The following is a 16233-nucleotide window of genomic DNA, read 5'->3' on the forward strand; positions in this document are numbered from 1 at the left end:
TTCTTCTGGGATCTGCATGGCTCTGCAGGGCCCACGCTCTCCCCCTGCTCAGAGCAGAAGCACGAACAAGAGAGAAATCTTCCCTTTCTGACTGGTCATCTGACAAAGCAAAAACTAGATCCACCTAGCTGTCAGGTAACACACTGCTGGTTAAAATTGTTGTCAGGCTTCACACACATGCTAGGCGAGCTCTCATATTCAGTTCACACTTAATTACAGTATTCCATATCCTGATAATTTCTTTCTCTCGGGCAGCTCTTACCTTGCCGACATACAAAGGGTCGGTGCCAGTATACTCTTCCAGAACAAAAAACTGGTTCCAAACCCAGCTCCTCTTTGTCCGCGAGTGTGGCCCTGGCTTGTCTGACAGGAGTGCTTCTAAGTTGCCGGGCAGCGTTGGTGTGCTCGAGAGAACAGTGGTCATAAGGTCCAGCAGGCCCCAGAGGTACAAGGACATGCCAAGTCCCACCCAGCGCTTAGCATCGCTCATTCTACCAGAAGTCCACATGGGCTTGCCAGGGCTCCAGAAAGTCAGGACAGGATGGCAAGCCACTGGAACTTGGGTGTTCTCCAGTGATGATGATGACGATGATGATGATGTAGTCAATTGGATACTTATGCTTCCCAGATGAGATCCCAGTTCAAGTCAATCTGCTTGAAGTTGACTTCCTGTCAAGGAAAACACCATGGAATGATGTCAAATTCTTTTCTATGGGCTTGTAGCAAGTTTTCAAGAAGTGTTAGTATTCTGTTTCCTACTCAACAAATTAAAGAGTCATCACATGTTATTGTTTTAGAAATGTGTGAGTAATAAATACTGTTTTGATAAAAAAAAAAAAAGACTACTATTTTTCTTGCTATAATCAATTCCAAATCTTTGTATATGGATTTCAATGGGAATAAAACTAGTGAATAAATTTCTTCTCATTGGTAGTATAGCTAGGGGGTTATACTGTGTGATTAATTGGGTTGAGTTAATAGTATATACTTTGAAATATTTATGATAAGACAGCCTTCTAAACTCTTAAAAATGGCATTCATTTCCAAAATTTATAGCAAATAACTAATATTTTCATTAACTCAGCTGCTTTTTTTGGCTCATTAAAATCTAAAAGCAAGATCTAAGTATCCTTTTTGCCACCCACAATTATCTTATACCCTACCCCATGTTATTGATAATATTAGGAATCTTGGGCTTCATTTATAAGCAGCCGTGGATCACTTCTGACTTGAATCATTGCCTGAGCACATAGTGGAATTCGAGTTTCACACCCTACTGCTCCGGCTCTGAAGCACTGATAGGGGCTGTTAATGTGACCTTTCTAGGGTCATCTGAATGGCCTGTTAATCATTATGTCATTCACAAGAGACTATAAAGTGCTATTAGTCACATGCTGTGGTGGGCACGCAAAGAGTCTAGCCTGCAAAATGTTTCCCCCTGATCTGGAAGACTCATTTTGGCAAAGGGACACCTTGTCACCAGTCAGACTTCTTTTGTGCTATGATGCCAGATTAGCTGGCCACCTCCCTCCTGTGCTATGACCTCATCAACCTTTTCTTCACTTGGGCTTCCTGAGGTGGCATAGCACTGAAACTGCTCTCAAAAAACAGCCAGAATGTCTTCTGTGGGTTTAGTATTTCCCTTGTTAACGTGGATCACTGCTGCCAGCTTCTCAGAACAAACGTGTGGCCCTGGGAGTTCAGACCCGTGCTGCTAATAACACTCAATTTCTACAAGTCGTTTAAAATGAATGTATCGACGCCAGCTCAGTCACCCCCCCCCCCACTCTCCCCACCCCCTGTCCTCGCCAGGACTTGTTTTAGCTTTTCTCTCAAATACTCACCATTGACGTGAACAAAAGAATTAAAAGATATCTTGTAATCATTTTATACAATATGCCATTTAATTTCCAAGAAATCACTTCAGTGAGAACTGGTAAAGAGGGGAAAGAAGAGGGAGACTCAAGTTTCTGTAACAGAATGGGGGCTGTGCCTGTCCCGAGTTCTAGCTCCGAAGGCGGACTGAGTGCCGAGTCACAGCAAGCCTGGTGTGCCTCATTTAGGGCGATGCGTTTGTTAATCAAGAACAACAGTATGTCGCATGGCGGTTTCCAAGCTTTAGCGATCCTTCCTCCTTGGACCAGTAGATAGAAACCCAGCTCTTGTTTCTCTGATCCCTATGGGAAGATGTTCTGGAAGAAAGAACCTTAACCCAGGAGATCAATTAATGACACAGAATGGTGAGAAATAGCTATGTTGTTTCAGAATATGGACTAAAGGACATTGCCAAAACAGAAAAGAAAAGGCTATTGCCAGAATACTGTGATTGGTAACCATAAAGGGAACATTCCATTTGTAGTGAGACAGAAACCTATCTGTAATTTCCCTGGAGAGCATTAGACTAACAGTCGGTCACTTTAGCTCCTGGTTCTGTCTTCACTGCCTCTGATTTGTTTACTGCGATGCACTTTTGTTCCTCATCAGATAAGCAGGGATGACACTTCTCTCCCCTACATCACAGGACTGCCACGAAGGCCCGTGGGATAATGGAGGTGAACGTGCTCTGAAGATGACTAAGGTGCCCACGGACATTTGAACAGTAACGTAAGGAGAAATGACCAAGATTGTGTGTAAAATAGTAAAGCTGAACCTGAAACATGGTTCCTGGCTACTTTCTTGGACCAAAATTCTGACAGGCTGAGGTACAGATGTTATTTTACAGACTTCTACATCTGTGGTAAGTTCTGCTGGGTAGTGGGTTCTGGCTCAGCCTGATTCTATAGCCAAATAGTGCTCTTTCATATGAGGAAACCTAATAAAAGATGGGCAATTTAAAAAGTCAGTAGGATAGAGAAAATTCTGTTTTTGGATTGCATTAATTAATCATAGAACTATATATACAAATATATTCTAATATATTTCCTTTAAGGTTTGTGTTTCACATGTTTACATTTTGCCTAAGAATTATCTGATTATTTTGATGATTTTTCTGGTTAGTTTTAGCATCTTGCTTTGGATCCGAAGTGCACAGGCGCATGCATGTGGGTGGCGTGTGCTGAGGGCCCCGTCTTATTTCCACTGACTAAATGTTATGGAAAGAATGGGATTTGAGGACATTTTGAGGGATTTTAAGTGCCGTCCCTTATATTCTCCCATCTCTTACGAAGTCAACATGCATTCTTGCCAATTAAAACCCCCATCGTATCCCTGGCCTGGTGGCTCCGTTGGTAAGAGTACCATCCAACAGTACGCCAAGGTTGTGGGTTTGACCCCCAGGTGGGGCACATACAAGAATCAACCAGTGAATGCATGGGTGGGTGGAACAATACATCGATGTCTCTCTCTCTCAAATCAATACATAGAAAAAATTTAAAGCCCCACATTTACCTGTAGGTGCCACTTGAAGAGTTCACGGGAAAATAAGGCAACCTCTGGAATCTCTGTGCTGGGTACTTTGCAGGTGGATTGGTGCAGCTTTCATCCCTCTCCCCTGTCTGCTTGGCTCCTGCACACCAGTGCAGAGCCCTGTGTTCCTCCCTCTCAATGGGCACATTCACAGTGGCTTCTGGGAGTTTAGGACTGTGGAGCCTTCGGTGACTCTGTAAAAAAGCTCTGGTGGCCCATGAGCCCCTCTCCTGTCCCCTTTTCCAAACTTGAAGGCTGCAGTGCCTGTAAACCCTTTCTGTGTTAAGTAACTCAATGGCTGCAGTCACGGAAAACCCTTTATTCCTGCTTTCTCATGGTGGAGTGCATGAAAAATACTCCCTGCCTAACTTGAAAAGTAAAATCTGGGTTATACCATCATTACATTGTTCTTTTCACAATTAGAGCTGTTTTTGTACAAGTGAAGGGGAAATCATGTCTATCAGATATACCAGCCGCTTTGCAATTATTGTCAATAATATGGTTTTCATATTCATGGTTTTCCCCACGGGACAGGAATAAGGATGGTGTGTTTGAAAGTGAGCTAGTTTCTATTGTTCTTATGAAAGAAGAGGCTAATGCATATGTATTTGTGTGTACAGATCAGTTTTAGAGGACCACATATGCCACACGAAGACTGCATTAGTAGAAATTGACTTCTGCATTAAATGAATCTTTTAAAACTTTCCCCCCCATCCTGCCTGAAGAAAGTAAATAGCTTGGTAATGAACAACACAGTAGGAAGAAATTAAAGTTGTATATAAAGTGTGCTCTCAGTGAATTGCTTATTTTGTTATTTGGATTCCTTGCGATATTTAGCATAGGGGGAAGGGATGGTTACTGCTGTCTTACTAAAATGCAGTGGGCTTTTATGGTCCCCCTCTGATTTCTTTCTTTATTATTACCATTTTGCCGAGCTTTTCATGGTTAATGGAAGTACGACTTCGTCAGCTCAAACGCCAGCCCCCTGGCAGCAGGAACTCAGCTGCCTGTGCTCCTGGTGAGCTATGATGGTCATGGGGTGGTTTTCTGACATGGCTTCATGCCTTAAGGGTGAATGTGGACAGTGGTGTTGTGGTTTTATGCAGCTAAACTTTTTAAGCTATTGCTTTTACTTATAGAAAGAGCCTCAAAAATGCCCTTAAAAAGAAAAAAGAAACTTTGTAAAGATTCTAGAGATTCAGTGAAACCTTGCAGTAGACCCTGTGGTGCATCAACATTAAGCCAGAACAGAACTTAACTGTCGCTGTGTTACCTGCCACTCAATCAGGGGTCTCTCTTGACAGATATAGATGCATTCACGGAGGAGCCAGAATCCTTCAGAATAGAGTATAGAACCCACAGAGAACAAAGCAAGTGTGGGTGTAAAGTTCAGGGGAAAATCATATGAGGGTGATGTCTTTGAATTGGTAGAGTTCACAGACAAGAAGCTGGATGTGTCTGTGTGATGGACCCAAGTCTGCACTGGGGATCTGTTCTGGGAAGGCGTGGAGTACGGTTTTGTATGCTCAACGGTGAGCCAGCTCTCTGATGTCACAGTCTCTTTCAGTTACTGCAGACTTCCCGTGTGGTAGATGCTTCATCCCTCTTTCGTGGCCGCCAGCTCACCAGCCTACTACTGAGGCGAGCGGCTCCTAACAGCGCCTGCAGAGCTCCAGGCACTGGGCCTCCTGCGTTATGATCCTCTGCGTTATGATCCTCTCCCACTCCTCCTCCACGTCCAACCTGCCATGACCTCGCCCCCATCCCCAAAGTCTACATTTCTGAAATAGGGCACTTCAAGTCAGTGCTCACATTTAATGTGGTCCTATTTCCTTCCCCAACCCCTCAAAGAGGTTGCAAGTAAATTGATGGTGGGACTGGAGTTGAGGAATTATAATATTAGCTTTCTATTTTTTTCTTTAGCTAGTGGGAGAGAGAAAGAGAGCAAGAGAAACAGAGACAGACAGAAAGGGAGATAAATGAGAAGCACCAGTTCTTCATAGCGGCTCCTTAGTTGTTCATTGATTGCTTTCTCATATGTGCCTTGACTGGGGGGCTCCAGCTGAGCCCAGTGACCCCTAGCTCAAGCTAGCAAACTTGGGCTTCAAGCCAGTGACCTTTGGGCTCAAGCCAGCTACCATGGGTCATGTCTATGATCACACGCTCAAGCTGGTGATCCCACACCCAAGCTGGTGAGCCTGTGCTCAAGCTGGCACCCTTGGGGTTTTGAACTTGGGTCCTTGTCCCAGGCTGTTGCTTATCTACTGTGCCACCACCTGGTCAGGCAGTATTAGCTTTTTTTGTTGTTGTATTTTTCCAAAGTTAGAAGCGGGAAGTCAGTCAGACACACTCTTGCATGCTCTCAACCAGGATCCACCTAGCATGCCCACTAGGGGGTGATGCTCTGCCCATCTGGGGCATTGCTCCAATGTGACTGGAGCCATTCTAGTACCTGAGGCAGAGGCCATAGAGCCATCCTCAGTGCCCGGGCCAACTTTGTTCCAGTGTAGCCTTGTCTGCAGGAGGGGAAGAGAGAGATAGAGAGGAAGGAGAGGGGGAGGGGTGGAGAAGCAGATGGGCACTTCTCCTGTGTGCCCTGGCAGGGAATCGAACTTGGGACTTCCACACGCCAGACTGACACTACCGCTGAGCCAACCGGCCAGGGCCAGTATTAGCTTTAAAAAAAAAAATTGAACAGGAAAACAAAGAATACTTAATTTCCATGGAGACTGTTTAGACAAGTGAGTCTCACTTGCTTATTCTAATTTTGTTTGTTTTTATTTCTGTGAATTACAAGTTCCTCAGAAATTGTGCAAATTCTGAGCCTAAAGGCTCAGCTCGTGCAGTGTTAAGTGGCGCTAGAATCAGTCCCCGAGCTCTTCCCTTTCCTTCTATCAGTCTCCTGCTCTCCTGTTCCTCTCACGACCCGCCCCCCAGCCCTGGAGAGGGCACGCTGCCTGTGCCACTCAGAGATGAAGCTGTGGGGTTGGTGTGGCTGAGAGCGAGGTGCAGGCTGGTTTAGGTGAAGAGTTTAGGAGCAGTATTTGGTTTTATTTGTGTGTAGATGTATGTGTGTGTCCACATGTGGGTGAGAGGAGTGGAAGAAAAAGAAATGGAAGAAAGCTTGAATCATGTAATTTAGAGCTGGCTTTGAAAAACTGGGTCAGTCCCTTGTAAAACCTGCTGTGTGCGTGCTCTGTGGCTCCTGCTCAGGTCACAGGAAAAGGCCTTTCCACTCCAGAAGTCCTTCTGGAGAGTTCATGCCCAGCTCCTCTTTGCTTTTCATTCTCATTATAATCGATTTTTCCAGGGGAGGGTGCCCTGTCTTTCTTTCCCTATCCTCCAAGGGTGGGAAACAGATATTCACTGAGCCTTTCACATGCATTTAGTATCCAGTGAATATTTAATCCTAAAGGAGTCAGGAAGTTCTTGAACTACTTTACCCTTCATTCTGTTTTCCCTTTGAAATAAAGCTGATGAAATAAAGCTGATGAACCTGCAGCTCAGTCCGTGGGCAGTTGCCTGGACTAGAGTTAGATAGGAATGATCAACTGGTTTTCCGGAGTTGTTTCTCAGGCTCGCTAATGGTGAGTCTTATATGGCATTTACACAACATTTACCATTGCATTACATTTGTGCTTGTTCATTTAAAAAAGCATGTATTTTAAAGGTGAATTTTTAACTAAAGTTTTTCTTCAGTAAGAACTTGCAGCTAATTGATACTCGGTGTTTTCTCTTACAACTTTGCCTTGTACAGAACTTAGGAAGGTGCACAGTGCGATCGCCTTCCTGGACCATAAAGATTAATCCACAGGAAGAAGTGTTTTGGGTAAGCGTTTGCTATCTAAAATGAAGACTTAATTTATTAATTTGATAAATATTGAGTATCAACTGTGTTTACTCAAAGAATGGCTTGTGAAGCCAAACAACTTGGGTTTCAGTTTCAGCCCTAACACTTCTCATCTGTGCAGTCTTGAGCAAGAGACTCGAACTGCTTCAGCCTCTGTTCGTTATCTCTAAAGTGGAGGAAATTATACACTCTCCCAGGATGATTGTCAGAATTAAGTGAGAAAATATATATGAAGCTCTTAGCTCAGTGTTTGGCAAAGCCTTCAGTTTGAAAAATAGTAGGTGCTTAATAAATAATAGTTCCCTTCCCCTCCTTCAAGGAATTTACAGTGTAGAGGGCGATATTACCATTAATACTAGCATAGAAAGGAGTAGAAGGGTGTAGGCAGAATGCCATAAATAGCAGTGGTGATAGTGTTGTAGCAGCAGCAGGAGTAATAGAAGTAATCATAGCAAAAGCCATAGCATGCAGTGCTTAAGGTATGCTGGCTGTGTTAAGTAATTTGCGTTTACTTTGTCATTTAATCTTTATAAGAATTCCATGAAAAGGTATTCATTTTCCAGTTTACAAAGAAACAAATTAAGAGTAATATGCTGGTGTGGTTACTGCCAGCTCTCATGAGAGCTGATTTTACATCTCTGCCTTGAGTTGTCCTTGAAATTGTCTGTGATGTGAGTATTTACACCACAGCTATTGGCAGATGCTACATAACAAGGAAGTGGATGAACTGGGATTCTTCTTCAGGAATGACTGCAGCATGGACCTTGTACATAGCTGACTGTCACACAGATCTGTTTGTGATAAGGACCACAAAACTCCTAAAAACAAATGCTACTCCAGGTCAGAAAATGGATAAATGATTTCTGTCAGGGAGGAAAGGTTTTTTTTTTGTTTTTTTTTTTTTGTTGGTTTTTTTTTTGTATTTTTCTGAAGCTGGAAACGGGGAGAGACAGACAGACTTCTGCATGCGCATGCGCCCGACCGGGATCCACCCGGCACGCCTACCAGGGGCAACGCTCTGCCCACCAGGGGGCGATGCTCTGCCGCGACCAGAGCCACTCTAGCGCCTGGGGCAGAGGCCAAGGAGCCATCCCCAGCGCCTGGGCCATCTTTGCTCCAATGGAGCCTTGGCTGCGGGAGGGGAAGAGAGAGACAGAGAGGAAGGAGGGGGGTGGAGAAGCAAATGGGCACTTCTCCTGTGTGCCCTGGCTGGGAATCAAACCCGGGTCCCCCGCACGCCAGGCCAACGCTCTACCGCTGAGCCAACCGGCCAGGGCCAGGGAGGAAAGGTTTTAACATAGCCTGTGAACTACACCTTGAAGGATAGCGAGGAGGGCATTTCAAGTGAAAGAAAATGCAGGTGCAAAGCTGCAGATGTAGGATGCAAAGGGCCGTCTGGGGGGATGGAGTCCATGCAAGAGAGTAATGAGAGATGCAAGGCAAAACCACTGGGAGTTTGAATATTGCTGGACTGAAGTGTTTAGAATATATTTAGTTGTTCAGTATCAAGGCCCTGGAGAGTTGTTATTAATGGATCATTTTGTACTTTAGTGAAATGAAAGGTAAGTAACGCTTTATAGGAGTAAGTCTGTATCAAGTGTTTAATAATCATTCATAATGTTAAGGATACCTAATCTCACAATCACTCGATATTGAGATTTTACCAAAATGGAACAAATTAAAGTGATGGCTTATCTTACACATGTGGCTCTTGGGAGAAATACTAGAATGTAGACAGAGCAATGAAGAGTGAAATAAAATCTAGTAACATTTGGAAATTTAATGGCTCCTCATTTCTTAACTGATACAATGTAAACTCCTTGACGAGCGGCTCATGGCCCTACGCCATCTGTCTCCTGCTTACCATTCTAGCCTCATCTGTCCCTGAGCCCCTAAAGCACAGACGCTATATCTAACAGCACATGCTTGCGTTCAGACGGGACCGCCTTTCCCAGGCTCTGCTTAGCAGTCTTCCAGGAAGCACTTCCTAGTTACCAGGAGTGAGGGCTGTGTCCCCGTGCCCATACGGTTTCCTCTCCCCACTGGCCTGTGCGTGGTCGCGGGGCAGTGGCCGTCACCTTCAGAATTAGCACACTGTTGGCACCAGGCAGGAATTCAATCAAGGTTGGAATAGAGTCAAATGAAATAGAAAGTGAACAATGATTCAGTAATAGAATCTCATTTCAAGGGGATTGTGGCTCTTGTATGGCAACAGGAATAGAGTAGGACTCCGAGGAAGCTCCCAGTGGGACTGGGGTCCTCACCAGAGCTTTGCCAGTTTCTAGGGAGTCAGGATGGCAGTTTGGAGCAGGTACAGAGGAGCCCATGGGTCCCTAAAGATGCACCCTACAGTGGCCCAGTAGAGGAATCACTAAGGCTGCTGGAAAAAAGTTAAGGTTCAGCTTAATAAAGACATCCAAATTTTAAAATTCATCTTCACTGAAGACGGGCGACTCCCAGGAATCGGGAGCAAAGAACGTGGCCTTGGTCAGTAGCAGCTGAGGTTTGAACAGGGACGGCTATTCCGACAGTGATGTGTATAAACTGGGATGGGCTGCTGGTGGAGATGAAGAGCTCTCCTGCCCTTCTCGGGCAGGGGATGCAGCCAGCAGGAGGCTGCCTGCCTGGGGAGAGGTGCCCGGCTGTCTTCAGGGCAGGTCTGCCCAAGGGTGGCGGCGGAGCGAAAGGGGCTTCCGGTTTCTTAAAAACCCTGTAAACCGGTATTTTCAAATGCCGACTTTACATTATAGCCCACATTTACTGCATTTCACTCATTTTGCCTAGGAAAAATGTTGGATTTACAAGCACACAGTGATAAATAAGACTTAGTGGTCCATGTGCAATCCACTGATTCTGCTGCCCGGATCTATTTCTCCTTTTACTTGCTGTAAAGTATCAATGAAAACAGTTTTTAAAAATGACCTGCTGGTTGGGTCCATGTAACACCTGTGGCGAGATAGGCCCATTCGCTGTGCTGCATGGAGACGGTGGGCCGCTGTTCTCTGTGCTGGCCTGCCCTTTCTGTGTTTACTGCCACCGAACAGTGCCACAAGTGCCCAGATGCCACCGGGGCAAGCCGCACCAGCAGTTCCTGTTCCCCTGTGCTCTTTTCTCTGAGTTTCTTTGGAATGGAAAAGGCTCTTATGTAGCTTTTGCAAAATTTGGTTTATTATTACTTTCTCCTATAATTCCTTTCAACTTTCCTTTGCAGTAAGGACTCATGAAAAGAAACCCATATAAACTCTACAAGTTTTTATTCTTAGACTGTGAGGCTGTAGTCAGGCGTCCCCAAATTACGGCCCGCGAGCCACATGCGGCCCCCTGAGGCCATTTATCCTGCCCCTGCCGCACTTCCAAAAGGGGCACCCCTTTCATTGGTGGTCAGCGAGAGGAGCACTGTATGTGGTGGCCCTCCAACGGTCTGAGGGACAGTGAACTGGCCTCCTGTGTAAAAAGTTTGGGGACCCCTGCTATAGATAGTTTAACAGGAACCCAGTCTACATACTTTAATTCATGTTAAGGAAAAAGATTTTGCAAATGTTTCTCTTCAAAGCCCTGAAAGTGAATGAAGGAGGCTCAAAAGAAAGCCTTATTACTGGGAAATACACTCTAATAAATTAAACTGATTCCAATCTTAATAGTCAATTTAAATAATGGAATTGGTTAATAACATCAAATTAGGATTAAAGAAAGGGATAAAATCTATTTCCATAAGTTTCAAAACAAGACATTCACTGGCTGATGCCATAGTATATCAATGTGATTGTACTTTACGTAATAAAGCATTTCTTGGGATAAAACCCTACAGGGAGATGCGTTTAATCAGATGCCTTTGATATTATTTGAGCGAAAACTACTTTGGATTCAGAAGAATCAAAGGTAAAAATCTTGTTCTCCTGCAATCAATCTTAATGCACGGTGGCTGTGAGAGCTGTGCACACACCCGTCTGGGCCGCCTCCCAAGTGTGAGCACAGGCTCGCTGGCTGGGGTTTCAGATCCGTCTCCTCAGAGGCCATGGACAGAAATTCGTTTTGTTTAGTAACCACTTTCCACATCGACAGTTCATTTCTAAGCTTATCATAAATCAAGTCGAGATAAAGATTTTATGTTGGCAGGAATTTTAATGGCCACTGGTGACTACAATTAACAGCCGCCCAATAATTTAAAATTACTATCCTAGCTGGCTTGGTTTGTCGCCCATAGCAACTAAATTGACACAGTCATTTTCCAACACAGACTTTCCGTGTCACTGACCAATTTTAAACCAAATTTTGTGAATATATGTCCTAGAAATAACAGATGGCACGAAAAGTTTTATAACTTACTTTTCTCCTTCTTCTATGGTGGGCACTATTTTTGCCTTCCCCTGAGCTTGTCACTTGAGTTGTGGAGCTCACTTCCTGCTGCCAGCTCCCACTGTATGTCAGAACAGCTGCAAGTGGTCCCCTCTTTGCCAGCTTGAAGCTGGTCTTCAAGTTACGTTCAGCTCTGAAGGAGGCCGTTGGACATGGGGCATTCAGTCCAGCAGCTGAGGGCGGACGCCTGTATCTGGCAGAGGCACTCTCCCCCCGTGCTGTGGGGTCAGAATGCATCTGGGGGTGGGGAGACCCAGCCAGCCACCGCCTTGCCTATGCAACCTAAAGCCACTTGGGAAAGGGGTGACAACAAAAGGCATCACTTATGTGAGGTGATTAGCAGCAAATGATGTATGTATGCTGGGAGGGAGCCTGGCGCATACGAGGAAGGGGGGCTAGCAGTGGCCCTTGTCTAGAGGGGAAAGAACAAAGAATGCTGTCCCTGAGCATGCGAGGCCCTGGGGGATCTGAACAGACCAGACAGCGCAGGACTCTTAGCAGCATTGTGCAGTGAGAGCTGAAGTTCACTGGACATGCTAGACTTACAGAGAGCTGAAAATTTCTCATGGAAATACATCGCAGCTGCTTATGTATCTCAGAAACAACAGGTCGTGGGAAGGCTAACAAATTGCATGTCCTTTTCACTCACCATTGCTTAGTGTTTTCAGTGAGTCAACGCTGTATCTTGGCTGAGCTGCTCTTTCACGTTGTTGTTAATTAAATAACACTCCCTAAGAAATCTATCATTACCGGCAGCCAGGAATGGGTTTGTCGAGTTTGCCTGCGGGTGTTAGTGCTCCAGTAAATGGGCTCTTAATTGCCGTCAGAGGTGACTTCACTGGGGACTGTAGTTCACTTTGCCCAACAATTTTATGGTATAATTTTATATCTTAAACTTCCTTTTTTGTTTCCATGCCTGGAATTCCATAAGACTAGAGGAATCATTTTCTAATGATTCATCTATTGAATTAGCCATTCTTCATAATGGAAAAAAATGCTTGCTATTGAATCTGTAATCCCCCCCCCCCATTTCCATTATGACTAAAGAGAAGCAGACAATAATAGATCTGAAAATTAACTTAATTTCCACCTGTTTTTTCACTTTTTATTCTTTGAAATAAGTGACTTTGGGAGAGACGATTTCTGGTATGTCTTGGACATGACTCTGACATTAAGTCCAGTCAGCTGTTTTCCTAGTAGCTGGGAGTGTTGGATGGCAGAACAGTTAGCATTAGACATGGTAGGAAGGGGAGAGATGAGGGCATCCAGCCTCAGAGAGGACATGAGCCGTGGCCTCCAATGGAAAGTAACCTTTCCACCAAACATTTTCTTTCTGCTCGTGAGCAGACAATAAGGACAAATATTAAGAAAAAGTCAGGTTGTTTTTTTTTTAGTGTCAGAAAGCACTCCATATGCCATTTCAAAAAGAAGTGTTATTTCAGCTTTTTCTTAAATGACCTCTTTTTCATTGTAATGTAATATACTTTGTCACCTTTTGACTAGTACTCTGATTTTTTAATCATGTTACATACTTATTTCAGGAGAATTGCACTTTCGAATGCATCTCGGTGGTATTTCATCCTAACAGTTTCATTTGGTTCGATTGATGTGCAGCTCTATCCTAGAGAAGAGGGGGGTAGAGAGAGAGAGAGGCAGAGAGAGAGGAAGAAAGAGAGAGACACACACTCATAACCCAACCTCCCAGCATACACTCTTCCCTTCCACAGTTCAGTGCCAGTAGAGTAACCTTTATCTGTAATAAAACCATCAAATAGCTGGGTACTGCTATGCATATATATCCACATGATATCAGTGATTTACTGTTCTGTGGTCTAAACAGCCTCCATTCTTTTCCTTTCTTCCTCACCAAGTTCATGTTTTGTTGTCTGCTGTCACTTGATAATCTTTTATTTTCCTTTTTTTTTCCAGGTTCTTGTCTCTCTTTTTCCCAGTAAGATGCGAATAGGCAGGCATCTTGGCCAGTCTGTCTGTACACGGCTGAATGCACTTGGAGAAAAGCCGGTCTCCCTTTGTCTGGGCCCTGGATGGCTGCGCGTCCTTCTGCACCGGTGGGCGGGGCCTACCTCACAGTAGGAACTTCACAATAATTGCCGGAGCCAATTGAGCTCTGGCTTATCGGTTCTTTCCTTTTTCAGTTGGAACGTGGAGGGAATGGGAGAACAAGGTCACTTTTGACCAATGACAATGCAGCGTGGAAATAGATTGGATGCAGCCAGTGCCCACTCGTGTTGCAGACAACAGGCATGGGGTGTATTGTTGGTAAGAGGGACCCATAATCACCTGGCTAACCGGCATTGTTTTCTACACACCTCCTGGGCATTCCAAAGCTAATGACCACTTGTCCCGGTGCCAGCCAAGCCTATATATTTTTAATAACGCTGCCTAAATAAACACTTGGATGTGTGTATATGTGCGTGTGTGTGAGTTCTCATTCAACAGGGGTTCAGCCTTGCTCAGCTGCTCCAAAGCCACTGGAGGTAGACAGACGAGGCTCCGGCCAACCAAATGGCTTTCTGTCTGCCCACCGCTGTGCCTATAAATACCCGGCCAGACCAAGGGTTTTGGCTTGGTTTGGCTTTTTTTTTTTTTTCTTTTCCTGATGTGAAACGGAGGCTAACATGAAATAAACATGGCATTTCCTTTTGAAAACTGCATTCTGGACTGGCTTCGTCTTTCCAGAGGCACAGCACTACTGCACTTCCTTCCCGGGTCTGAGGGTATCACGAACAGTTCGTGCACAGAGCCCCAAATGTGGAGGCGAAGACCACAGGAGGCTTTGAGATTTGGGGGGCGGGGACGTGTTTGGTTTTGGTGGTCATGCAGGGGTATGTTGTAGTGTGATGAGTGGGAATGGTTTCCCCTGAACAGAAAGGGACGAAGAAAATGGGGGAGCAAATTAATAATAAAAAACACATTTGCCAGTCTTTTATTAGCAGTTTTAAAGGAGACACAGGAAAATGTGAAGTCATGCAAATGCGGCTTTTTATTTTTTTCTGAAGTGAGCAGCGGGGAGGCAATCAGACTCCCAAATGTGCCTGACCAGAATCCACCCAGCATGCCCACCAGGGGGTGATGCTCTCTGCCCATCTGAGGGGTCACTCCATCTCAGCCGGAGCCATTCTAGCACCTGAGGTGGAGGCCATGCAGTCATTTTCAGTGCCTGGGCCAACTTTGCTCCACTGCAGCCTTGGCTGCCGGGAGGGAAGAGAGAGATAGAGAAAGGAGAGGGGGAAGGGTGGAGAAGCAGATGGGCACTTCTCCTGTGTACCCTGGCCGGGAATCAAACTCTGGATGTCTGTGTGCTATGCCAACGCTCTTCCACTGAGCCAACCGGCCAGGACCCAAATGTGGCTTCTTGAAGAACTTTATTAGCATCACCCACAAGCTGTAGCTTACAATAAATGGCCACCAGGGCCAACTCACTGCAGATGAAGTGACACTTTCTGTAAGGAGAGTCCCCTGGACGCAGTATGTGAGGTATGGATTGCAGTACATTATCTCAGCCAGGTGCACTGCCCTGATTTAAAATTGGAAGACTTAACATAGCAAGCAGGGAGAAAGAAATATACTAGAGGAATACCATCTATAGCAGAGAGAGCAAATTTGCTGTGTTTAAAATGAGAGGTAAGGAAAAGAACGCTTGAACTTTAGAAGAGATTTACCAGTGTTCTGCCCATCCACAAACACACACGTGCGCGTGCACACACACATACATATAGAATGGAAGGAGATTCCCCTCCTTCACAGCGTCCCCAGCTTATCTGGCAGTCTTGAATCTTTAGAGGATGTAAGGACACCGAGCCGTTTCAAGGTGAAATGAGGACTTGAGAACCCCGACTGCCGAGATGGTTGCTTCCATTCTGCACGCATGCGGTGAAAAGGCGAGCTCTACAACTTGAACTCCATTTCGCTTCGGACTTGTGATGGGATTGTGTCTGCTCCTGCAGACGCGGTTGAGGTATGCTGACTCAGCAGGGTGAGCTGTCACTAGGAAGGACCATGCCGTGTGTGCGCCCCCCGCAGACTGGAACCCTCTGGAGGAGCAAGCTCCCCAGGCTGTGTGAACTTGGGCTGGCACTGCACCTCCTTGTGCTTCCCTTTCCGCACCTGCAGAATGGAGCTGCTGGTAGCTCATTCATACAACCAGTGCCTACATCAGTGCCTGGGAAGCCCTGGCCACTGGGCATTGTGCTGGCTGTGCCCCCCACCCCACTAGCTGTTAGTGCCAGTCAGAGAAACGCTGTGGGTCGTGGATCAGGCAGAACCAGGTTTAGACTCTACTTCCATGGATTTTTCTCTTTCCTTTCCTCTCCTCTCCTCCCGTCTCCTCTCCTCTTCTTTCCTCTTTTCTTTCTTTCTTTCAGCAAATTATTTAATTTTTCTGAGGCTCAGAAAGTTTCCCCAGTCCTCAGAGTTGCAGGCTTGCTATAAGAATTAATTCATGTATGCAACAGGCGAAGCATTGTGTGTGGAACATAATAGGTGCTCAGTAAACATTGGACTCTCCCAGAGTAGGGCAACAACAGTCCTGTGGTGCAGACTATAAGGTTCGCTTCTTCTCGTGATTGTTTGGATTTTTTCCTTCAGTTTTGTGGGGCAGA

At 45.3% G+C, this 16233-nt stretch overlaps 1 protein-coding gene across 1 annotated transcript in view; it reads right to left on the reverse strand.

Annotated features, from left to right (window-relative positions):
- CDH20 (cadherin 20) overlaps positions 1-16233 on the reverse strand; it is a 194733-nt gene that overhangs the window by 47229 nt on the left and 131271 nt on the right. Inside the window, exon 2 of the mRNA XM_066247016.1 lies at positions 263-669. Coding sequence (XP_066103113.1) covers positions 263-508 — 246 coding nt within the window. The 5' untranslated portion in view covers positions 509-669. The remainder of the gene's footprint in view (positions 1-262; positions 670-16233) is intronic.

The sequence above is a fragment of the Saccopteryx bilineata genome, chromosome 11 (assembly GCF_036850765.1).
Source record: "Saccopteryx bilineata isolate mSacBil1 chromosome 11, mSacBil1_pri_phased_curated, whole genome shotgun sequence".
Lineage (NCBI taxonomy): Eukaryota > Metazoa > Chordata > Mammalia > Chiroptera > Emballonuridae > Saccopteryx > Saccopteryx bilineata.